Source organism: Alexandromys fortis, unplaced genomic scaffold (genome assembly GCF_014885135.2).
Source record: "Alexandromys fortis isolate MF-2015 unplaced genomic scaffold, M_Fortis_MF-2015_v1.1 scaffold_9, whole genome shotgun sequence".
NCBI classification, from domain to species: domain Eukaryota; kingdom Metazoa; phylum Chordata; class Mammalia; order Rodentia; family Cricetidae; genus Alexandromys; species Alexandromys fortis.
This window is the reverse complement of record NW_026067892.1, coordinates 3,678,262-3,702,722: the sequence shown is the minus strand read 5'-3', so window position 1 is coordinate 3,702,722 and position 24,461 is coordinate 3,678,262. Positions and strand designations below refer to the sequence as shown.

Here is a 24,461-nt window from a genome sequence, read left to right as displayed (position 1 = left end):
TTGCTCTAATGACTCAGATGATCTTGATCTGATTCAGTAGGTCAGAAATTGCTGTCCCCAGCAAGTATCGACCAGAAGGAACTGCTTTCTCGGTTATTCTGAAACTGCCAGCTGCATATTACACTAGCAGGTGCTAATAGTTTTTTGCAGGTCAGTAGAATTGTTATTGGCTCTTCCATCCTTTACCCTCTTCCTTGTACAATCACAAGGTGGTTCAGAGCACACAAATCTCCTTGTCTGACACTCAGACCTGAAATGCCAGGCCCACTCACCATTCCATGGGGGAGCCCTGGCTCTTGGTGGCTGGAGAAGGACCACATCAAAGGCTTATTTGTCTGAAACTCAGAATGCTGTGTAAAACTGACTTGTGTCACAGGAGGTTGGGAAAAGATGGGTAGCTCTCTTCATCACACAGTAGAAAACTGGGTCAGAAAACTGGTCTGTCAGGGTTAGTCTGGAGTCCTTGCTGTCTAGCCTTTGCCCTATGTAGTGACTCTAGAGCAGAAGATTGGGAGTGGGGGCATCTCTGCCTCAGGCCTAAAGAATGGAGACATGAGGGCAAGAGGGCTAGAATGCAGAACCACGAACTTCCTAACGGATGTGAAAGTATTTAGAATGTTCTTTTAAAATGCTGTGCCTATTAATTAGAACAGTAAACTTTTGATTTTGACAAGTCTTTTTTAAAAATTATACTCCATAGCATCATTTTATTTCCTCCGTGTGGATTAACCTTGGCCCCCAGAAGATCATATGAACTGTGGTTTCCTGACGGCATCTTCTGGTGACTGTAACACTTCTGCAGTGTGAGTGCAGCTGTCCCGGTACACTCCAGGCTCTAGCTCGTCTTGAAGCTGGGTAGCCACATTCTGCAGGGTCCCTGTGAGCTCCCTGCGCAGGGCATGCATCATCACCTCAGCTTGCTGTGGCCCTGCTGGTGCCTGAGCTGAAAACCAAGAGGCTTGGGAGACAAGCTGTTTTCTTGGCTGTCCCCTGGGCTTGGTGAAAGAGCCCTGTTTTGAGCCTTGGGTTCAGAAGTTCTTCCACTGTTACTCCTGTGGCTCCCCTGGCCAGTCATGCTCTACTGTGATTCCTCTCTGCTCGTCAACCCAGGGCCAGCTGGAAGCCACGGCCTGTGAGAACCCACTGTTCCTGTCAACCTTCTTTCTAGACCTCAAGGGGCTGTGGCCGGAAGCTGGTGTGGAGTTTGAGCAGCATCCTTGTACAGGTCCAGTAGGGACTTCTCTGTGATATTGAAAGCTGTGATTTGAAATCTGTGATATTTGAAAATATGTGATATTTGAAAACTTCACCATTGCTACCACCTTAGTGAAAACTTAAAATTTAGAGTTATTGATGCTGTTTAAAGAAATATTCAAGGGGGCTGGAGAGATGGCTCAGTGGTTAAGAGCATTGCCTGCTCTTCCAAAGGTACTGAGTTCAATTCCCAGCAACCACATGGTGGCTCACAACCACCTGTAAAGAGGTCTGGTGCCCTCTTCTGACCTTCAGGCATACAGACAGAATATTGTATACATAATAAATAAATAATAAAAAAAAGAAATATTCAAGGTTTAAGACTCAAGCGCTATTTGTGATCTTAGAACCAGTCTGGCTTATGCTTGTTGAGTTTAGAGCCAGATGCAGCCTCCAACTCAAACAAGAAACGCTACCAGTTTATTAAAGGGCCAGCTAACCATAATGATAGCTTCCTGACAAGAGGACTAAAGTCCCGCATTTGTGGGACTTTTCACGGCTCTTTGCACATTTTTATTCTCTAGACAGGGCGAAAAGCTACTCGCCATTCCTGAAAGGACATCTCTGCTCTCAGGTCACAAAATTGTTGGATCTGACAAGTGCTTTTATACAGTCCCATGGGACAAGGGACATTCATTGGTGTATACAGTACTGTGGAACAAGGTCATTCATTAGTTTCAACATCCTTAAAGATAGAAGGAAACACAATCCCTATAACAATCTTACAGTACAACTTAGCAAGATGCCCTTCCTGTGCAGCTTCTCAGTTTTTTAAGGTTTTCAGAACTTGAAAAAGCAGTTTGGCTACTGCGTGCTGGGTGGTTTTCCAGGTGAGCAGCGTGACCAGCTAGCTTCTCAGTGCAGAGTTTCTTCCTCCGGTGGATTATCATTGCAATTAGACATTGCCTGAGTTAAGACACAGGGTTGGATACCTGGCTGTCCCTCCTTAAAGCAGGAAATGCCTTTGTCCGAGGTTTCAAGGCTTACCTGCAGAGTGACTTCCCCATTGACACACTGTAGTGGTCACTGCTGCTAAACAGCTCATGCTTGATTCTTGAAGGTTTCTGGAAAACTTATCAGCTAAAACCTCCAACATTTAAACTCCGGATTGCTAAACCACAGAAGAGAGTCGACAGTGTGGCTAGACAGCAATGTGTTTGCCTTCAAAGACCCCGGTGTGAGAAGAGTGAATTCCCCGGCTCTTTTCAGCTTGCGTATTAAAGGTCCACTGTCTTTAGTCCATCCCTCTTCAGCCCTGAGGATATTCTTCTCTGAGTTCTCATCTTTCGGAAAGTGACCCATGGGCTCTGTAGTGTTCAGAGCTAGAACTTCATTAAGTTGGCAGGTTTGAGGGATGGGGCTGAGCACATTTCAAGGTTGGAAGCTATTGCGTCTCTTGTTGCTGGCCAAGATGGACCCAGCTTGATTGTGAAAGCACCGTGTGGGGTGTGTGGTGTGGACAGATGTGGTGATGTAAAGCACCTTGTGGGGTGTGGACAGATGTGGTGATATAAAGCACCGTGTGGGGTGTGGACAAATGTGGTGATGTAAAGCACCATGTGGGCTGTGTGGTGTGGACAGATGTGGTGATGTAAAGTGCCGTGTGGGTGTGTGGCGTGGACAGATGTGGTGATGTAAAACAGTGTGGGGTGTGTGGTTTGGATAGATGTGATGTAAAGCACTGTGTAGGGTGTGTGGTGTGGACAGATGTGATGTAAAGGAGTGTGGGGTGTGTGGCGTGGACAGATGTGATGTAAAGCAGTGTGGGGTGTGTGGCGTGGACAGATGTGATGTAAAGCAGTGTGTGGCGTGGACAGATGTGATGTAAAGCAGTGTGGGGTGTGTGGCGTGGACAGATGTGTGATGTAAAGCAGTGTGGGGTGTGTGACACTGTGAAGATGGGAACTGGTACAGGAGTGATGAGGATATGTGGATTGACACCCACAAGAGGAAATCAAGAAGAAAGCACAGCAGAGGCCTGGGTAGGCCAGGCAGGACTTTGGTATCCCTTCTCCTCATGATTCTCTGCAGAGGCTGGGAAGTCAGTGGTAGTACCTGGATCTTTCTGAGTTGTGGGGATTTGGGCTTGGGGAACCTAGGAGAAACTGGCAAATGATACATGCCTCTTGCAATCAATGACGTTTTCCTCAGATGTGATGTAACACATGGTTGATAGCGATTTCTCTTCCAATAAATAAAACCAAGAATCAGTGTAGCTCAGTGCCTGCTTTGAGAAATACATTTGTGCAGTGTTTTGATAGTTTTCAGGAAAGATGGCCTTGTTCTCTAATGAGCTATTGTGCATTTACAGCTGTTCCGACAAAACAGCTGTGGCTACATCTTCCTTTAGAAGAATGCAGCAGAAGGTTGGGTTCCAGTTGGCTTAGAAGCTTGTCTAATCAGCAGCAAGTTATGTACAGCCCTGGAGATGGGCCTTGGGGTTATTAGCCTCCCTCAAGTCAAACAGCTGTGAGACTGGGGAGACGTATAGGTAGGCCCTTCAGCTAAATATAGGCTTCCTTATCTTTGTAACCAGGAAATACTTTGTGTCTAAATCTTGGCACTCAGAAAATCTTCCAAGAAAAATATATCGTGAGTCTGTTAAGCACTTATTGGTGAGTGAGTGGGGTTGGAGTGGGGGTGCTGTTAGAAAGCAGCTTTGTATCCAGCAGCCAGGAAGACAGCAGTTAGGGTCTGAAAAGAGCAGTTATGTAAGAGTCAAGTGTTGTTTCATGGGGAGGAGGGGGACTGCTTCAAGAAGGCTTTTCTCAGGGCTGGGGAGGTGTCTCATCCGTTAAAGGCATGGCCACTCTTCAAGAGACCCTTAGTTCAATTCTCAGCACTCACATGGAGGCTCACAACTGTCTATACTGGGATCTAATGGCCTTCTCTGGTGTCTGGATGTATATGCAGACAAATTACCCATATATATAAAATACATTTTTTTAAAAAAAAAACTTTTGTTGTTGTTGTTGTTGTTGTTAAAAAAAAAATTTTTCTCCCGTGTCTGGAGATGATCTCTGGAGACAGTCAAATAACAGATCGTCATTCTTTCTTTAAATATAGCTGGTACAGGTATCCCTCAAGTCATGTTCTAGTGAACTAACACTGCCTTTAAAAATCTATCACCCCTGAATTCAATTTACTGGCAGGCTGTTGGTCACCCCGGCACTACGTAAAAGTGGGGAGCTATGAAATGTTTTCAGATGGCTTTTCCTGCCACTCCCCGAGCCCAGGCACTCTGTTCCCCATACCCTGCTCCCCCAGCCCAGGCACTCTGTTCCCCATACCCTGCTGCTCCCCCAGCCCAGGCACTCTGTCCTCCATACCCTGCTCCCCCAGCCCAGGCACTTCGTTCTTGATACATTTGCAGAATGTACAGGCTTTGTTAGCATGCAACTTTTGCATTCAGAAGCAGCAAATTAAATTTGTCTGAGCAGAATTGCTGTGTGCATGGAGGGTAAAAGTAATTTCTGCCCAAGCAGTACCCCTGTCTTCTGCTCCCAGCACAGACTGTTGTAATAGGAATGGAGCTAAGGATGGCAGCGGAAACCCAGGAAGAGACAGACAAAGATTCTAGGTTCTCACAACATGGGTTTGTAAACAAAGTGACACAAATTGGGGCAGAAATTCCAGTGGGACCAGGCAAGAGACTAGAAGACTGGAAATATAACACAAAGCTGAGTCCCATCCAGATGGTGTTTTTAATAAATTTATCAGGCTCATATGAAAGATAGTAATGAACGTTCTAAATGGGGAGTGGCCCATTCCTCTAGGGAGAGCAGCAGCGCACTGTCCATGTGTTGCAGACAGGTAAAGGCGCTCTCTCAGTCTTCCCAACACAAAGACCGCAGAATGCATTTCGACTCCTATGTGTTAGGCCGGCAAGGTAGGCAAGCTGAGGCTTGCATTTCTAGGACAAGAATTAGTAATCCAAGTATTTTCTGCTGAAATGGAGGAAATAGCGTCTAGTTGGTATAGTTAATAGTGACATTTGGGACTAACAGCTCCTATAATATGATTAACTTGGAAGAGGAGAAAGAATATAATCAAAATATAGTGTATGAAATATTTTAAAACAAGAAAAATAATTGCCTGGAAAAAACAGATAAAATATCTTTTATAACTGGGCTGTGGTGACACAGGACTTTAATCCCAGCACTCGGGAGGCAGAGGCAGGTGGATCTCTGAGTTCAAGGGCAGCCTGGGCTACAAAGCAAGTTCCAGGTCTGCCAGGGCTGTTAAACAGAGAAATCCTGTCTTGAAAAATCAAAAAACAAAGCAAAACAGATAAAACATCTTTTATGTCTTTTAAAGCCAAACTGTAGTGTTTATATATATATATATAAAGCCTCCTTCCTTTTTGTACTCCCAAATGGTTTCTTGTCCAAAATATTTTTCTGTGCCGTGGGTGGCCAGATTTTCTGTTGACAGGTCGGATTTTGATGAAAGAAATTACGAGGACAGAAGGGTCATATGCTTACGCAGCAGCTCTCCTGCCAAGGTCAGGACCCAGAGATTGATCATGACTTACTTTTCTAAGGAAATTTCTACCAACAAAGCGGTGTTTGTCCATTTTCCTCTATAACTTCAGATTTTTATGGCTTTGGATGAGGAGCTTTGTTAACAAGGGAAAGTACCAGAGCCCCATACAGCACTGGGAAAAGAAAGAACAGTCCTACCCTTAGGAAACTCGTGGACTTGGATGTTAAGGACTGGGACGGGGCTGAAGTGATTATCATACCATAATGGTTTACAGGAGGCTATCACCCATGGTTGCTGGACCCACATCCTATCCTCCCCATTCTACTTCCTGGTATCATTTTCTCTTTGCATTGATCCAGACCAAAAAGAAGGACTGAAAATGAAGAGAGGTGGCAGTGTTTTAACGTTGTGCTCTAAGAGACAAGAGATGCAGTTGACTACCAAGTAGCTATTAGATTTCCAACAAAGTCTCTCTTAGAAAGAAATGTGGACATGATTAGATGACACTGGTGTAGTGGGTCTGTGTGTGTACCTTGGCATGTGAGCATGTGTTCTGTGCTTGGCTTCTATAAGGCCTGTCAATGTCTCTCCTGGCCTGACTTCCCAGGAAACACAAGGCCTAGTTAGCTGGAGCCTGTCACAGCCCATGACTGATCAAGTCACATCATCTAGGGTCAAAATGTTGAGGCAATAACACACAGAGTAGGTGGGAATTGTTGCACGCTGGAGTTTGCAAAGACAACTCCCAAGCATGTCAGCATTTGAAATAATCATTGGTTGGGGGGGTGGGAGAACAGAGACTCTACCATCTTCCTTATTTTTATAAATGTTGAAAAATTTAAATATTGCTGTGTAGAAAATCACATGAGCCCTCTACATATAAGGTTTGGAGGGTGAAAGGATGAATATACTCACCAGGAAATAGAATATTACCAAACTTTTGAATCCATCCTTTGATAACCCAATTAGAACAAAAGGGAAGAAATAAAGGAGAGAAGAGCTCAGGGAAGCTGGAAACAGAGAACAGAATGTTAAGTGTTGGTTGCGTGAAAACCGAACTAAAACGGGCAGATGTGTGTAGGAACAAATAAAACAAAGAGAAATGTGTAATGGGAAAAGGAGAAGTATAAAAATGGGCAATCCACAGCAGGAAGATGGAGGGTGATGGTACCGGGAAAGAGGAAGATAAAGCTCCTTTGACAAAGGTGAGACAAGCCCATCCTGATGCAGCAGTCAGGCCCTGCTGATTGGTTGACTCCTAGGGTGGTTGAGGAGATGGAGCACTGGGTGGAGAGTGTGAACTTTACAAGTAATTTGGTGACCAATTTGGTACGATCTATGGAAGCTGAAGAGCACCATATCCCATCATACCCATGAGTGTAATTCTGTTTCCATATATGGCTGTTGTACATGTGTATGTACATATATTTACATATTTCTTTTAAAAAGAAACTCTTACCCAGAAACTTAGAAGACACTTTTCTTTGTAATGGCAAGGAAAGAAAAATGTTAACAATCTAAATGTCCCTGGATTACATTTTGTAGTATCTATAGGTTGTACACAGAACAAGGTGGCTTTCTGCCCTCCTTTAACCCCCATGTGAAGTAAGGTCATGTGACTTGCACTGGTCAATTAAATGTGAATAAAGGGATATGCCCCTTTAGGAAAAACATTTTAAGAGCTGCAGTTGTACTAGGTCCTTTGAGAGGTATAATCAGCAGAGCCATCTCTGTAGGCAGAGACTGCTTGTTTGGTTTCTGGCCACCTAGACCCGAATAATAACACAGAAACCATATTAATTAGAATACTGCTTGACCTATTAGCTCAGGCTTATTATTAACTAACTCTTAATCTTAAATTAACTTATTCCTATTTTATATTTTACCATGAGGCTCATGGTTTACAGGTAAGGTTCTGGGCATCATTTGTAGACAGAGGCTGTTCTTTCATTTCCTGGTTGCCCAGATCTGAAATAATCACACAGAAACTATGTTAATTATACCACTGCTTGGCCAGTGACTTAGACATATTCCTGGCTAACTCTTTTAAAAAAAAAAAAAAGATTTATTTATTTATTATGTCTTCAGTATTCTGTCTGCATGTATGCCTGCAGGCCAAAAGAAGGTACCAGGTCTCATTATGGATGGTTGTGAGCCACCATATGGTTGCCGGGAATTGAACTCAGGACCTTCAGAAGAACAGCCACTGCTCTTAACTTCTGAGCCATCTCTCCAGCCCCCCTGACTAACTCTTATATCTTAAATTAACCCATTTCTATTAATCTATATATCACCAATAGGCTGTGGGCTACCAGTAGGCGTCTTTCTCCTTCGGCAGCTACATGGTGTCTCTTTGACTCCATCTACTCTCGACATCTCTGTTTGGGTTTTCTGCCTGCCTTTACTCCATTGGCTGAAAGCAGTTCTTTATTACCCAATGGCAATAAAACATTCACAGCATACAGAAGGGAATCCCACATCACATCTCTGCTACAGAACTTGGTTGGATGACAGTTTGTGCTGCCCCATGTTTCTGAGGGCCAGGACTGTGTGTTCCTGCCAGGATACTTCCCGGTATCTTGAGTCTTGCCTCCAGTGTTCTTCTTCATCATCTGCTTCCTTAAATCCTGCCTTCCAAGTCACAGGAGATAGACGCAGCAGGGCTTATCCCTTAGGGTAGCAGTCTCCTGTTTTTAAGAGTCCTAGAGAGCTTCTTTTGGAGTTCTTTCTGCCAGGAGACTGTCCTCATGGAGAATTGCACCAGGGTTTTTACTCTTGCTTTGGAATAAGGGACTCATCACCAGAAACTCATTTCCCTACCTCCTTCCCCTCCCCATGTTCCTTGTCTGTGGGTGCTCTTCCTTGTCTGTGGAGAGCAGAGCAGTTAGTTGGCAAAGGCGTCCATCCAAGCTTGTCTCATTTGAAAGTAGACTCAGTTGTAAGATGGCATGAGGTTATATGGTGGTGCTGTTTCCGTCTATCTTTTCTGAGTGGATAGCAGTAGATTTGGGTTAAATGACTTAAAGAAGATTGTAAATTTTGATTGCATAACATGAATACTCAGCCTCAGGGATTTCCATGCCCTTGGCTTTTATCATCAGTATCTTAGTATTTCTAGAGCCTCTGTCATACTGAACAACTATAGTTTTGTGGGATCCCTTGACTTTTATATGGCCTTGAAGTGTAAAGAGAGACTCAGAATCAAAACATAGCTGTTTAAGTTCCTGCAGCTCCTGAGCAAAAGCAAGCCCCTGTGTGGCCATGCACTGTGTGTTCTGAAAAGGGACTGATACCGTGTCTGGGGCCCCTTTCCTGCTCTGCAGATTCTGAATTGCTTGATGTCTAAGTTTTTCACTCAACATGTATGCAGCTGTAGCTCATTAGACCAGATACTGGCCAGGGCACAGCTCAGTGATAGAATACCTGCTTAGAATGTGCGAGGACCTAGATTTAACTCCCAGAAACAACTGAAAAAATCCATCTGAGCTGGGCGGTGGTGACCCACACCTTCCATCACAGCACTCAAGAGGCAGAGGTAGATGGATCTCTGTAAGTTCAAGGCCAGCCTGGTCTACAAGAGCTAGTTCCAGGACAGCTAGGACTGTTACACAGAGAAATCCTGTCTCGAAAAACAAACAAAAATTCATCTAAACTGATGAAAAGTTTCTCATTGAGTTATACTTACAATGTATTTTCTCATTCTCTTATCAATATGCTCTTTATAATGCAATACTTAAGAATTAATTGCTACATATGGTTTAGATATTCCAACCTGAAGTTCAGTTTTTGCTTGTTTAGTTATTTGACATAGAAACTCTTATCTGAAGATAATTGAGATGTACTAGTTTCCCTTTTATTATTGATTTGAGATGCTAATTAATTAGTTTTGTTCTGAGCATGCTATAAGGATATAGTTGGCTTCTCTTATCCTGATGCCAGATCTTGTGCTTTGGATTCACAGTTCCCATGGAGAATGTTGCAACGATTGCTGATTGTGCCAGTGTGATTGAAGGAGTCAGCCGGAGCCGAAATGCCTTGCTCAATGGGGACACTAAGAATTATGACTGGGATTCAGGCTACACGTGTCATCAGCTGGGAAGTGGTGCAATTGTGGTTCAGCTGGCACAGCCATACATGATTGGGTCAATACGGTAAGATTTCTTTGCATTTGTTAGTTCAAAGAGTGTAGATATACATAATCACCAATAGGTTCAGAGAAGAAATTCTACTGTTTATTATAAAGATTGGAGGCAGGGCAGGGAGATACAGCTGTCTGTTTGAATTGTTTAGTAAGGTACCCTGAATTTAGACCTGAGGTCAGCAGGGAGAGAGGACTGGATGAGAAGCCTCTCTCCTGCGGCCTCGTGTGTGGGTTCGAAGCTTACAAGGTCATATTGAGGGTTGTTGTAGGTTAAAAGCATTTTCCAGCTTTGGTAAACACCTTTGTATATGAACCAGAGACCCAAATCAGAAGCCTTGTTCTAGACAGTCTTTTTAGTGGCTTTGTGTTTGAGTTTCTTCTTGATCCATTTGTTTTAAGACGGGGACTTTAACTTTGCTTGACTTAAAGGATTTTATTAGTTTTTAAGTATGAGACTAGTATCCCTCCCAAAAAAAGTTAGTTCTTAATGGTAGGTGCTATTTCTTTGCATTGTCTGTTTCCCCTCTGTGCCCATCTGCTCCGTCTTCTCTCCTCCCATCCTCTGCCCTCCCTTCCCCTAGCATCACCTCTCTTCCTGTCCTCTCCTCCCTTGGTTCTAAGGAGGCCTTTGAAGGCCTCATATAGGAAAAAATAAATGTCTGTCTACCTCAGTCTGCTGAACATGGAGTTGTTGGCAGGTCGTAACTGTCCCCCACATGGTGCTTTTCTACACTTGGCTTACTCCTCCCTCTTCTCAGACAGTCTGCAGGAAGAAAGAGCCAGCAGAGGAAGGCAGAGGGAAGCAGTGTAGCAGACATAGCCTGTCTGTGCTCAGGATGCTACCATAGCTCAGGCTGCTTTGTGCTCCCCACACGGGCTGAGGAATCAGTGCTGGATGTCTTGAATTGAGACTGTCCAATTTCTTCATTTCAGTCAGCCCCAGGCCAAGCATCACAGGAGATGAAGCGTGGGGCTAAGCACGCAGGACATACTGTTTTCTGAGCTGTGTGTATTCACTACCATGTTCCCACCATCTGCCTAATATGCGTTCCTAGGCCTTTGGTCATTGGCGATGTAAACTGTCTGTATTTCCTTTGCAGTCTGTCCCTCTCTACATCTGTGCTAACAGTTGTCTTTCATTGGTCTTCTGGCACTGTCTCCCTACAATTTCTTGGCGATTACCAATCGTGTCTCTGAGATTACATCTGCAATTTCTTGCAGCAGGCTTGGGGTGTAACTCATCTGAGCCAGAAGACTTGAAATCATTTAAATTGACTAGACACTCTCTTTCACTTCACCGATTTGGGACTTCAATTTTCTCTTTATTATGTTTGTTCTGCCATTTCTAATTTGAGGACCAGTCTTCCTACCAGTGAAGATTGAAGCAAACGGGCAACTTTGTACCTCTGTCCAGTCCTCTTTAATGGCTTCTCAATCCCATTCACTTACCTGGTCCTGGGTGCTCTTCTCCCAGCATACCATCAGTGTCTGTCTCTGTGTGTCTCAAAGCAAACCAGCTAAATGGAATTCTGTTGTCCTTCCCCGTCCTGTCCCAGCCACTGTACCTCAGTCTCAGTATTCTCCATTGGTTTGGTGGGTCCACACATCTTTGGCCAAAACCACAAGGCCGTCCTAAATTTATTCCCCTTTTATCTCCCCCTTCCTGCCCAGAAGTCAGTCCTGAGGTTCTGTGCTGCCTCCTAAACAGCTCCCAAAGTTCTCACTCTCCCAGCTGTGTAACCGAGTGAAACCTCTGTGGGGTCGCTTCTCTACATGATCTACCATCAGACCCTCTCTTCTCCAGCACAGTCCAGAGGGAAACGGTGTTAGGGACTCTGTTACAGCCTGTGCCCGCCCCGCCCCTCTTGATTTTTCAAGACAGGGTTTCTGTGTATAGCCCTGGCTGTCCTGGAACTCACTCTGTAGACCAGGCTGGCCTTGAACTCACAGAGCTCCACCTGCCTCTACCTCCCAAGTGCTGAGATTAAAGATGTGCACCACTACCATCCAGCGTTACCTGGTCTCTTGTGTCTTGAGACTACCCAAGTCGCTGTGTCGGTCAGTCCACAGGTCCTGTGCTCCTTAACGCCATGCTTTTGAGTCTTGGATCATGTTGATCTCATCACTTACCTCGTACTCCCTCTTACTCTGGAATACTGTGGTATTCCTGAGTCCGTGTGGGAATACTGGCCATCCTCCCATCATCCTCCAAGCTTACTGAGACACCCTCTGTCTTAGTTAGGGTTTTGTTGCTGTGATAAAATGCCCTGACTGAAAGCAGCTCATGGGATAAAGGTTGATTTCAGCTTACAACTCATGGGCCACACCCTAACACTGAGAAAAGTCTGGGCAAGAAGTCAGGGCAGGAGCCTGGGGACAGAACTGGAAAAGAGGCTGTAGAGGATTGAAGCTCACTAGCTTTCTCCTCCTGGCTTGCTCAGCCTGCTTTCTTACAGAACTCAAGATGGTCTGCCAAGGGTGGTACTGCCTCTCTGGGCCCTCCCACCAATCAGTAACTAAGAAAACATCCCAAAGGTATACATACCCACAGGCCAGTCTTTTGGAAGCATTTTCCCCATTAAGGTTTCCTCTCCCCAGGTATGTCTAGGTTTGTATTAACTTGACCGAAGCCACACAGTACATCTTAATCAGGCGTCGGCACTGGTGTAGAGCTCCTGTCGTTTGTACCAGTTGTTGACTTGTCGACTCCTCCCAGCCTTGCCTGCTACCTGAGGCCTGAGGTAGCTCAGAACTGGCTTCTCACGCCAGGTTGGACGTGCCCCTGCGGTAGTCCTGTGGACAGACTGAAAATTATAGCGGCTTTAAGAGGAAATTTACAATTTTAGATCTAGCAGAGAGCCTGAGATGGTTGCCAGGGTGATAACTCAAACAAACAAGGGCTTGTCCTGGGGCACAGCCACCTTGACCTCTAGCTCTACCAAAGACTTGAATTCTGACTGTCTTGAGCCAAGTGTGTTACTGGGCTCCAGGCAGATAGAATGGGCCCACCTGGCTTGATCTAAGTGTGGAATGAAAATGGTTCCTCCAAACAATTTCTTTTTTCCTGACTCAGAGGAGAGACGATGAGCAGGCACACAACCTGGGGCAGAATTGTATATCTCATCCCAGTGTGGCGCCTCTAATTTCCTGAAGCCCACTGTTGTCTCTTCAGTAAGGAAATGCATTCAGCTGCAGCACTGTGTAACTAGCCAGGCATTCAAAGAGACACGTCTTGGTGAAGCTAACATTATGTTGTCAGAAATGGCATTTGCCTCTTCTGTGACATTATTAAGAGGAAAGGAGGGAGGTTTCCTGGCCACCAGTGCCCATGGACAGCACTGGGTGTCTTGGCAGGCGGCAGCTACAGCAACTGATGTGCCCAGATAGACATTTATTGATGTGAAGCTAGGTCAGTGGCACCTTCTCCTGGGGATGGCGATTGACCAGCAGTGGACCGATTAGTCAGTAGCATGTGACCCTCCGCTTCTCTTGCTCATGATGACTAACTCGCTTTTCTTGTCACTCTATCTGTGACCACCCAGTGACTTGGAATCCACACCTAAGGGCAATGTTGCAGAGCTGAGCATTCTCCCTGGCACAGTGGTTGCAGAGCTGAGAACCTGGAAACTCACCTCCCCCTGTCACATAAGCTTTGAAAATACAGATTTCTTTATAGTTGGTGGCTTCTCAGGCAAAGGTCTCAGTGGTTGATGTTCTTATTCCTCATATGGTACATGGTGTGCTATGGTTAAGATCCTTCATTCTTTCCTGAGCTTGCCACGTGGCTATGCAGGCAAGCAGAGCTAACTTTCCTGGCAGGGAGAGTGCCTAGGCTCCATGGTCAGCAGAGCCCAGTCCCTGCTGGGTGTCCCCTGAGGTGTCCTGGGGAGGGTGGCTGGACACACGATCTCTGATCATCTCCCTGTTCCTTCACTTTCATTGATATAACAGATACTTGGCTTTGTACTGTGTATCAGATACTGTGGGAGATGCTTAGGATACAGCATTGAGTAAGCAAGCTCAGCACCCGCATGCCTTTGGAGCTGACACTCAGAAACAGAGTTACAAAAAAGAAACAAGCATGCTTATAGTGTGCTAAATTCTTGGAAGAGCTATGAGGACATCGGGAGGAAAAAGAAAGGGGGGAGACAGTTCAATTTCAGACTGGGTGGTCTGAGACGGGGACGTGTGATCAAGCACCCCTCAAGAGCCAGGGTAAGTACCAGAGACAAGTGCCAAGGGCCAGAGGAGAGAGGGAAAATAAGAGGCAAGGCCTAAGAGATTTGGGGGAGTGACAGCCAAAAGGGGTTTTGTTACTGTCTGCATACTTAGCACCAACTCCCCGAACCACTTCCTCCCCATGGCACTCCCTTTTTGAGTGTCATGGTGGGAGGAGAACAAGAGATAGGAGCCCCGACCACACACCCTGGAGGTGCCTTCTTGCCCTGCCTCCCTGCTCCAGCTTCTGGAAGAGCCAGCTTCCAGCATTTGCCTTGGGCAGGACATGCCTCCAAGGCAGTGGAACCAGAAACAAAGCAACTGGTCCTTGTTGCTAGGTTGACAGGCACAGCAGACTTTACTCACTTTTAGGGAGAAAGAAATTTCCAGGAATGTGGCTTAAAAGTGGATAATTAAGTAGTAATTATATCATTTCCTTGGCATTTAAAAAAGCATTTAAGATTTAAATAACAGGAAATCTTCAGAGGCTTGACCACATAAAAATACCAGGCTAGAGTCCTAAAACTAACCCGATCTGTTAGATCTTAGTTGATAATCCCCATCCCCATAATGTAGGGTGGTCATCTTTCTGCTTGCTGATGGAGTTGCCCTGTTCAGTGTCCTCAAGTCTGGGAGGGGAAACAAGCGTGTTATGCAATGAGCTCACCGAATACCTGCCAGCCCTCTCCAGCTGATAGATGACAGAGCTTACCTAAACCCTAACTGGAAGATAATCAATTGCAGAAACAATTTTTACATTAGATTGCAAAGAATGGTTTTGTAGTTGATACATACAATAGTCTAAGTAAAATATCCATAATGCTTTAAATAACAAACCTAATTGTAAGTAAATAGGCTGCCCAAGGAGGTCCAGTGTCAATAGATGGAGCTAAATCAACACAAATTGAGGAGTTAATGACACAAGAACTGTTTGAGTCCTCAGTCAGAATACACACATGTGCACACACGCAGCAAGATTACTGAATGGGAATACACACATGTGCACACACGCAGCAAGGTTACTGAATGGGAATACACACATGTGCACACACGCAGCAAGGTTACTGAATGGGAATACACACATGAGCACACGCAGCAAGGTTACTGAATGGGAATACACACATGAGCACACACGCAGCAAGGTTACTGAATGGGTTAATGGATATTCTTGATGGGTGTTCATAATATCTTTAGTCTAAGGTGATGAGGCTCTTTTTATTTTTCAGTAGCAAAAAGAAACACCCACAGGCCTGCCTCCTATATAAGATAATCTGGCCCAGAATGACTGAAGTGCAAATCAGTGTGTGTCCTAGAGTTATTACACATGGGTAAATAGGAAATGTACAAAGCAAGGCCTCACGCGTGTTGCTGTGGGCCTGTTTCTATGGACAGTTAGGTCCACACCAGGTTCAACTGCCATTTCATTATTGAACAGTTGAGTTGTAGGTTACCTGTTCAGGTTGTAAGCGCCAAGGGCCCCCTCTGACTGCTATTTTTCCTTCTTTCTGCTGCTTATCAGCTTGCCAGAGTATTACTCATCCCCTTCTGTCCTGAGGGACAGGCACAGAGAGAAAAAGAGGAATTGGAGGCCATTCCATTTATTTCCTACTTAATAGCCCTAAATTAAGGTTTACTCAATAAGGGTGAAGAGAGGAATTAAAGTTCGAGCTTCAAATAATAGTTATAATTATTCAAGTATTGTCTCTGTGTGTAAACCCATCATTTCCTGGAGGATCATAGAAAGTCTCAAATGGAAGATAGTGGCTTTTTTAATATTGTGATAGACTCGGTTTCCCTGGCAAATTCCCAGCGCCTGGTCTGGTGCTATGTGCGGTGGTACATGGTAAACACTCATCGGCTACACTGACAGCGCTGTGTGTGCAGCCAAAAGGAGTTCTATCTGTCAGCTAAATTGGACATCATATTTGCTCAGTGTGGCTGATCTAAGCGTATGTGAGCAAACTGCTAAAGATCTGGACCGGCAGATGACAGAGAAGGGGCTCAGGAGGCAGGCACCGGCATCAGCACTGGGAAGGACGCCTGCTGCCTCATCCCGCTCTGCTTCCATTTCATCCTGTCTGAGTGCCTCTGGGGCAGCAGCACATCTATTTACATTAAGACAGCCTTCTTTGCAACCTAGAGAGCTAGAAATTTCTTTTTATAGTCTAAAGAATACAGCAAGCATCTAAATATATGACTCCTCTGCTTTGGATTAAGATTGCCTATAATTCTAGTTGAAATTGGAAAGATATTTTACCAAATTTGCTTCATATCAGTCATGCTGAGCACCGTCTGTCATGGCCCTGAACTGAGGATTCTTCCTTGTCTTGCTGGTCTGTGATTTATTTACTGAGTGCTGTTTCTCCCTGAGCCCATCTGCATCATGCTGATGTCTCCTCACCCACAGACCTTAGCACTCTGGCTTCCAGAAGAATCACAGAGTAAAGAACTGTGTCTGTGGTTCCCAACAGACGCTGGAGTCTGGACTGTGTGAACATACAAAGGCCAGGAATCCTGGAGCCTGGCAGCACATAGAGTGTGGGGGCACAGTAAATAGAGCCTAGCCATTTTCCATGGTAGGGAATTTCAAGACGAGAATGAATTACTGTGGCAGCTTAGTTACATGTGGAAAATACAAGAGGGTGATAGAGTCACATGCTCTTTGGGGATGCAAGAAAGGTTGAAAAGCCCCAAAAGTGTGTGTGTGTGTGTGTGTGTGTGTGTGTGTGTGTGTGTGTGTTTGCAAGAGAGTGGGGGTGGGGGGATTGATTTACCTCCCTTGTCAGCTCTTACATACATCTCGTGGTTCTCTGGGGAACGTGACAGCTAGTTGTTACATATGCAGCTAGATAATGTGAAAAGTCTCTTGGTTGTCAAAAACTAGCCCACCAGGAAGACACAAACACTGCTTTGTTAATTGTCTAGGATTGTTGGTTACATTCCTTGAAAGCACCTAGTTCGCAGTCTCTCATTTGCCAATAGTGTATTGGGAGTCCTGCTCTGGCTGACGGCCATGGCTGCTCAGAGCCATAGAAACATGGCTGCTAGTGGGAGGGCTGATGGAAGAACTTTGAGAAATGATGGAAATTCTACAGATTTAGTAGACCAGATTGCTTCCCTGTATCTTTTGAGTACGAAGTGAATAAAGCTGTTCTGAAAGTCATGAAGGGCTATTAGTTACTTAAGCTCAATCCTGACAGCATCCCAAGAAGTTTGTCTGTGGAATCTTCACATATGCAAGGCACCTTTAACTAAGAAGCTTCTCCCTTCCAGGAGTTCAACTTTTCATCTTTCATGCTGCACCAGCTCCTAGAAGATGTCAGTGTCATGGCGTGCGCTCACAAGCCCTCCTCCCTCTTTGTTTTGTTTGTAAAAGCATAGTCACAGAGGCGCTTGCCAGAAGCAGTCTCAGAAATAGGTAAGAAATGAGCCATTGAGACCAAGAGAGCCCTGCGCCTGCTCCTCTTGCCTGGCCCCCTGGCCCCTTTGTGCCTGTACTCCACATTCTTCTGGTGAGCAGCAGCAATGGCTAGGAGGGCTACCTAGTACCCCCAGGACTCTCTTCGTCTGCCCGCCAGGACTTTTGGGCTTCTCTCCTGCTGGGGAGTCTTTTTTTTTTTTTTCTGCTGTACTGCCTCTTTCCGTGATGTATCAGATTCCATATAAGAGGGATCAGTTACTAGATAAATGCACACTATGCTCTTACTGCTCCCAGGGTTTTCTTTCTTTGCTGCCCTTGAGTCATAAAGGGAAAGATTGTCATTCTTCCCTCTGAAACCTCATCCCTCCTTGATGACATCGTCTTGTTATGATTCTTTTCCTGTAACCCAGCACCACTCAGGATGGCTTCGCTTTCCTCAGTTTACCGTTGAGGACTGGCCGATGCTTCTCTTGCTGTGCCACTAGTTCTTTTTATTTAGATTTAATGGGTGTGGATGTTTCACTCATGTACCGTGTGTGTGCCTGGGGCCCACAGAGCCCAGAAGAGGGTGTTGGGGTCCCTGGAACTTGTTACAGCTGCTGTGAGCCTCCATGTGGGTGCCGGAAATTGAACCCAGGTCCTCTGGAAGAACAACTAGAGCTCTTAACTGCGGAGTCATCTTCCCTCTTCTCCCCCTAGGAGTTCTGGGTGCACGCTGTGCTGCTTGGGCTCCTTGACTCCTCACAAGCAGGACAGCAGCGGTGCTGAGACTTGCTCTGAAGATTCCTGTTTATTGCATGGCCTCACAGAGCCTCTTTGGCTTTAAAAAGAAAGAGATAAGAGACAGCACCTTGCCTTCCAGTCAGCCTCCTCTGGTTCCCTAGGCTGTAAGTTACTGAAACTCAGTTAGCTGTTGCAACTACTCATTTGCTCCAGAGGAGCTTCTGTTTGAGATTTGTTTGGTGGTAGGTAACAAAGATCTAAATTCTTTTTCAATTTATTTTTATTTTGTTTTTATTCTATTGGCATCTTTTTTTTTTCTCAATAGGGGTAAGGTCCTACAACTCAATGATCTATACCTTTTTTTTTCTTTTCTACTTGTGTTTTTGCCCCAAAGAAATAAGACAACTGTTTGAGCTTTCATTACCAGTCTGTGTTTAGATAGGAATACGGAAAAGGGCAAAGAGAGAAAACAGTTCGAGCCTGCCAGGCCAGCCTGCCCCTTCTCATAAGGAAGAGACTTAGCCTCGCTCAGAGCCCTTGTATCCCTGCCCTGGGATGAAGCCCATGTGCGCTTACAATTATTAGGTAGCACGAGGTCACCATGTGAACCCTAGCAACGCTGGCTAAGAAATTGAGATCCACAGTGATGGAATGACTCACCCAGCCACAGCACTACCACAGAGTCTGCCTTGTGCTGGGTTCATCATGCTTTGGGATTTTTACAAATTCCCATAGTCCATGTGCTCTGTTGCTGTCTTATTTTTAAAGACAGCTTCATTGAGATGTAGTTCTCCCATTTAAAGTAGAGAAAACAGTGAGGGGCTCTTCTTCAGGTGCTGAGAGTTGAAACAGAACCTTGGCTGTGCTAAGCAAGCACTCTGCCACTGAGCTACACTCCCAGACTTCGTTTGTCTTCATTTTATTTATGCACTTCTCACGGCATAGCCTAGGCTGGCCTCAAACTCTCCATCTTCTTGCTTCTGCCTCCAGCGTGCTGTGATTATAGGGAGAGGACACCATGCCCAGCTACATTTATTTTTAAAAGCTGTCCTTTGAGGCTACAGCTTCTGGATGTGTCTAAAACAGTACTATAATAATTGTGCTTTATATTAGTCTCAACTTCAAAAATATTGTGTAAATTAAAAAAGCTGTCTGCTTCCTATACAGTTCTGATCCAGAATGAGAGGCTTTGCTGATTATGTGTGTTTGATTTCTTATTCATGAAATTTACTTCTTAAGAAAAACTGTGTTTCTGTTACAAATATTTAATCAGGTTTTCTGTAACTGGTCCCTGTGTTTTGCCAGCATAGTGATAAATCATGCACATAATAAAATTTTGGAGGCAGGCAAGATCCTAGCTGACTTCCAATTAAAGGAAAATAGGGGCTGGGGATGTGGCTCAGTGGTAGAGTGCTTGTCCTTCATGCACCAAGCTCCAGGTTCAAACCCAGAACCACACAGAAAAAAGTGGTAAAGAAATAACATTTTCAGTGTTTAAATTTGGAGTTCAAACAAAACCAAACCAAACCACATCCACTGAGGCATATAGCACACACCTTATCCCGCATTACAGGATTGCACTAAGGAAGCAGAGGCAGGATGATTGCTGTAAGACTGAAGCCTGAGCTACATAGTGAATTCTGGGCTAGTCGGGCTACATAGCAACAACTTGCCTAAAAAATAAGTCATATCCACTTACCCTGGAATGAAATAGTAAATAAGAGACTTTACTTTCTATGAAGGTGGTGTAGGTGCTGACTGTCACACTACCTCTAGACTGTTTCTCTGACTTCTTGGGGCACGCCATGTTGTGCATTGTCTTAGAATGTAGTTAGTGGTGGTTCTGGCTTTCGGGGTTTGGAAATAAGCTGTACAGCATCGAGGCCATCCACAGTTGCACCATTCAGACACCCTCCGGTGTCCTCCTGCCCTTCCTTCCCGCCAATCCCATACCATATTCAGTCCTCAGTACGCGGCGCTTAGGGCCCCTTGTTTCCTTTCCAAATGTGTGGGACTCAGGGTTGCAACTAAGTAGAACCACTTCTGTGAATGTTCAGCCTGCTATCTGCTTACAAATGTTCTGCTTTCCCTCTCCCTTCCTCACACTGGGTGACTGCTCTCACTTTGGAGGTAACAAAGTATTTTTTTGTTTTGTTTTGTTTGTTTTTCGAGACAAGTTCTCTGTGTAACTTTGGTACCTTTCCTGGTCTGTAAATCAGGATGGCCTCTATCTCACGATGATCCGTCTGTTTCTGCTTCCCATGCTCTGGGATTAAAGGTGTGCACCATCAACTCCTGGCAAATAACAAAGTACTTTTAAGGGCAGCTGGTTAAGAATTGACTCATGCGGATCTCTGTGAGTTCGAGGCCAGCCTGGTCTACAAGAGCTAGTCACAGTACAGGCTCCAAAGCTACACAGAGAAACCCTGTCTCAAAAATATCAACAAAAAAAAAAAAAAAAAAAAGAGAGAGAGAGAGAGAGAGAAAGAAAGAAAGAATTGACTCATGAGCAGCTAGGCTATGGGCAGTGTTCTCTCATAATTCCCGTTTCTCTAACAGGATTGTGTGTTGGATTGCGACTTCCTTAAATGGTAGTGATGAGAATTACTAATCAATTTGAGAACTGAAGAAGAATCACAGTAGGCCTCATCCCAGGAACAGAGAACACACTGTGCTCTTTGCCTTTGAGGGTTTTGAGCTGAGCATTCTATTAGTAAACAGTATTTCTTTGCGTCTCAATTTTACGGAATTTTCCTTGGCATTTACTTAGCTCGAGGCCTTTGCATTATTTACTTTTCTGTAGCAGTGAAAGAACACCATGACCAAGGTGACTTAGAAGATCTCATTTAGGTTTATAGTTCCAGGGGGTTGTGTCAGTCACTTCCGAGAGGCGTGGCAGAAGGCAGGCATGGTGGCCGAAACAGGAAGCTGAGATACACACCAAGCATGAAGCAGAGAGCGAACTGTAAATTTACCAAGGCTGTATGCTCTCAGAGCCTGCCCCCAGTGTCATGCTCCCTCTAGCAAGGCAGCACCTTCTGCACCTCACCAAACTGCACTGCCAGCTAGGGACCCAAGTGTCCAAGTACTTGAGCCTATGGGGGCATTTCTTTTCCACATCTCCACACCCTGGGACAGGGTATGAGACTAGGATGATAGATCTTGCTCCCAGGTCTCTTCATGTGTACCATTTGAATGTCCACTGAAATCTGCTACAGACCCTTGTCACTTATCTTCCTGATACTGGCCTTTCCGTGCTCATTTCTGTGAGGGTAAAACAGAAGACAAATGCAGTAAAACACTGTTTATTGCGAACTTCATTGTAACCTTGTTCAGAAATAGGTAAGGCATTTCATTATCTATGGACAATTAGTGGTAACCAGGTGAACTTTACCTTACTGGTGACAGCCTTACTAGAAAGATCAGAAAGCAGCTTTGTCGTGGTTAGGTTACTGTGGTGCTGACATTTAGCTGTTGGTGGTAAACTCAGCAGTGGGCAGAGAACTGGTGGGAGGAGTTGGGTCTGTTCAGGAAGAACGTGTTCAAGCCTGGCTTCATTACAGATGCCAGATTGAGGAGTTCAGCTAAAGTACCAAGTACTGTGTAGTCTTGTTGATCTTTGGACCTGAGTTCCTCTGGCCAGCTATCTTGCAAATTGCATTTTATAACCCTGGGAGGCAGCACTAGAGAGATGGCAAGGGAAAGATCTGTACAAAACCACTCTCCCCTGGCCATCAGCGGCTGCACCCTCTCTGCTTAGCTAGTGGGTTTTGGGCTTTGTGGTTATCTTCCTCTTGAGCTGCTGTCACTTTGATTGCCCTGTCGATGACTGTATAACTTTCGGCATATTATTTATGGACTTGAAGTTTCTCTGTAACATGCTCATCTGGTCTGTCTCTTCCATCTTACTGGGATGTGGAGGGTGGTGGCCTGCCTTTGTGTGTCTTTGACCTAAGAATGTTCATCTTGGGCATTTACAATCAGTTCAGGGAGTGAGGGTTATTTTAAGTAAACACCTCCCTCTTTCTTTTCCTTCTCCCTCCCCCTCTCTTCTTCCCTTTTTCTCTCCCTCCCTTTCTCTTTCCCTGCCTCCTTTTCTCTCTCCCTCCCTTCTTCTTTCCCTCCCTCCTTCCTTCACTGGCCCTCCCTCCCTGTGTTCCTCTGTCCCTCTCTCTTTCCTTCCCTTCTCTCCCTTCCTCCCTGCCTTTCTAACTCTATAGCTGTTGGGAAAAAAATACTAGAAATTCGGTGTGAAAGGCAAGCCAAGAATTGTCAACGCAGTTGTCACAGTAACCAGGATGGAATTGTGACTACAGCAGAATCTTAACTCCATGTGGAATTTGCCACATTAAAAAATGTATTTCGAAACATTCAGTGAAAGATATTTTAGACATTTTTAGGTTAAGCTCAACCTTATTTTAAACCATGCCTTTATTCTTCAGCTCTGTACAATTCAATGAGACTGGCTCCAGTTCTTGGGCTTGGCCAGGTTTCCTGTAAAGAGACAAGCAGTACATATGTCATGCTTCCCCCTCTTAGGGGCCAGGAAACTCTCCTTACAAGACAAGTGTAGATGACCCTTATATAATTTAGCCAGACACTTCCTCATTGACTTCTCTGGCCTACACAGGAAAAGCAGGGCGTCAAGGCATTCATATGCCTTCTACATTTCCAAAAGTGAAAGAAAATAAGAATACTTGTAAAATACTATTAAAAGCAGTATTAAAATCAGCATCTGCTTTGGGAACAAAACACATGCCGTGACCCAGTGGGTTCTCCTACTGTGTCTTGTAGCCTTTGGACTGCTAGAGAAAAAGAGTCAGGGAAAATCTGAAGCTGTAGCTCCAATCTGTTGTACTTTTTCCCTTATGGTACATGAGGTGGAGCCTAGGACTTTGTGCATGCTAGGCAGACCAGCCCTTTGTGCATGCTAGGCAGATCAACCCTCGCCCCAAACTCTGCTGTGGTTCTCTTTTAGACACTGAGGATCTTCAATGTTGTACAGTGTTTGTAATAAAAGAGGTTCCACGTCTCAAGAATACTTGGTTTTGTTTAATAATTTACTTTTATTTTATGTGCACTTGTGGTTTGCCTACATGTATCTGTCTCTGTGAGGGTATTAGATTCCTGGAACTGGAGTTATGGACAGTTGTGAGCTGCCATGTGGGTCCTGGGAATTGAACCTGGGTCCTCTGGAAGAGCAGCTGGTGCTCTTAACCTTCTTAACCACAGAGTCATCTCTTCAGCCACTCAGGAATACTCTTTAAAATATTGGTTTCCTTTTTTATCCCCAACTAATTATCTTGTGAATATTTTAGAATAATACCAAAGGATGTATCATCTGTTGGTTTTGTTTGTTTTATTTTTTTTCGAGGCAGGATTTCTCTGCACAGCCCTGGCTATTGTGGAGCTCACTCTGTAGACCAAGCTGGCCTTGAACTGAGGAATCTTCTTGCCTCTGCCTCCCAAGTTCTGAGATCAAAGGTATATGACATCACACCTGGCTCTCGTCTATTGTTTTGTATGGAAAGGGAAAAAAGGATTTAAAAAATACAATCACAAATCGTTCTAAATCAAAATCCTTCTATCCCTTTCTCCCTCCTCACACTCTCCATCCTCTTAACAGATGAAATGAGCTGTGGTTGTAGGGGAAGGGAGAGGTAGAGTTGGGGCTCTTCCGTCTGGTAGGGTCATACACCATGCCGTCACATTAAGCAGTGTTGTGGAGCCCTTTGTGGTCACCTGAGCTAAGGAGATGACTATTGCTTCTTCCCTTGGCTGGCAGCTCCCATCTCTTGAATGTCCCCAGACCATTAGAGCTGCCACCAGCCCTTTGGAAGTTGACTCGGGATGTCCCCAGCATAGATCTTTGGAGTAGTCTTGTGTGTGACTCACTCAGGGTACTTTAGCCAGAGCCTCTTCTGACCCCCATAAATTTCATATTGGTTCTTGGGGGCTTTGCACCAGAGAGGGAGGATCCCAGGAAAAGGTGAGGTTTCACTCTGGACCCAGACCTTTCTTAGGCACCAAGTCCTTTCTTCAAGTGCCGAGAGCAGTGCCTGTATCTGATAGCTGGGGTGTGCTCTCAGTATGTCCCGTGGGTCCTGGTAGCCCAAATAGGAAAGTTAAAGGGCTGCAGCAAGAGGCTGGTGGGGCAGAGGGGAGATAAATGTTTGTTCTTCTTGATAAGGAAGGGAGAGACAGCTGAATGAAAGAGAC

The 24,461-nt window shown here is 45.0% G+C and overlaps 1 protein-coding gene across 1 annotated transcript in view; it reads left to right on the top strand.

Annotated features, from left to right (window-relative positions):
* Btbd9 (BTB domain containing 9) overlaps nt 1–24,461 on the top strand; it is a 353,804-nt gene that overhangs the window by 254,980 nt on the left and 74,363 nt on the right. The window contains exon 8 of the mRNA XM_050138586.1: nt 9,701–9,890. Coding sequence (XP_049994543.1) covers nt 9,701–9,890 — 190 coding nt within the window. The remainder of the gene's footprint in view (nt 1–9,700; nt 9,891–24,461) is intronic.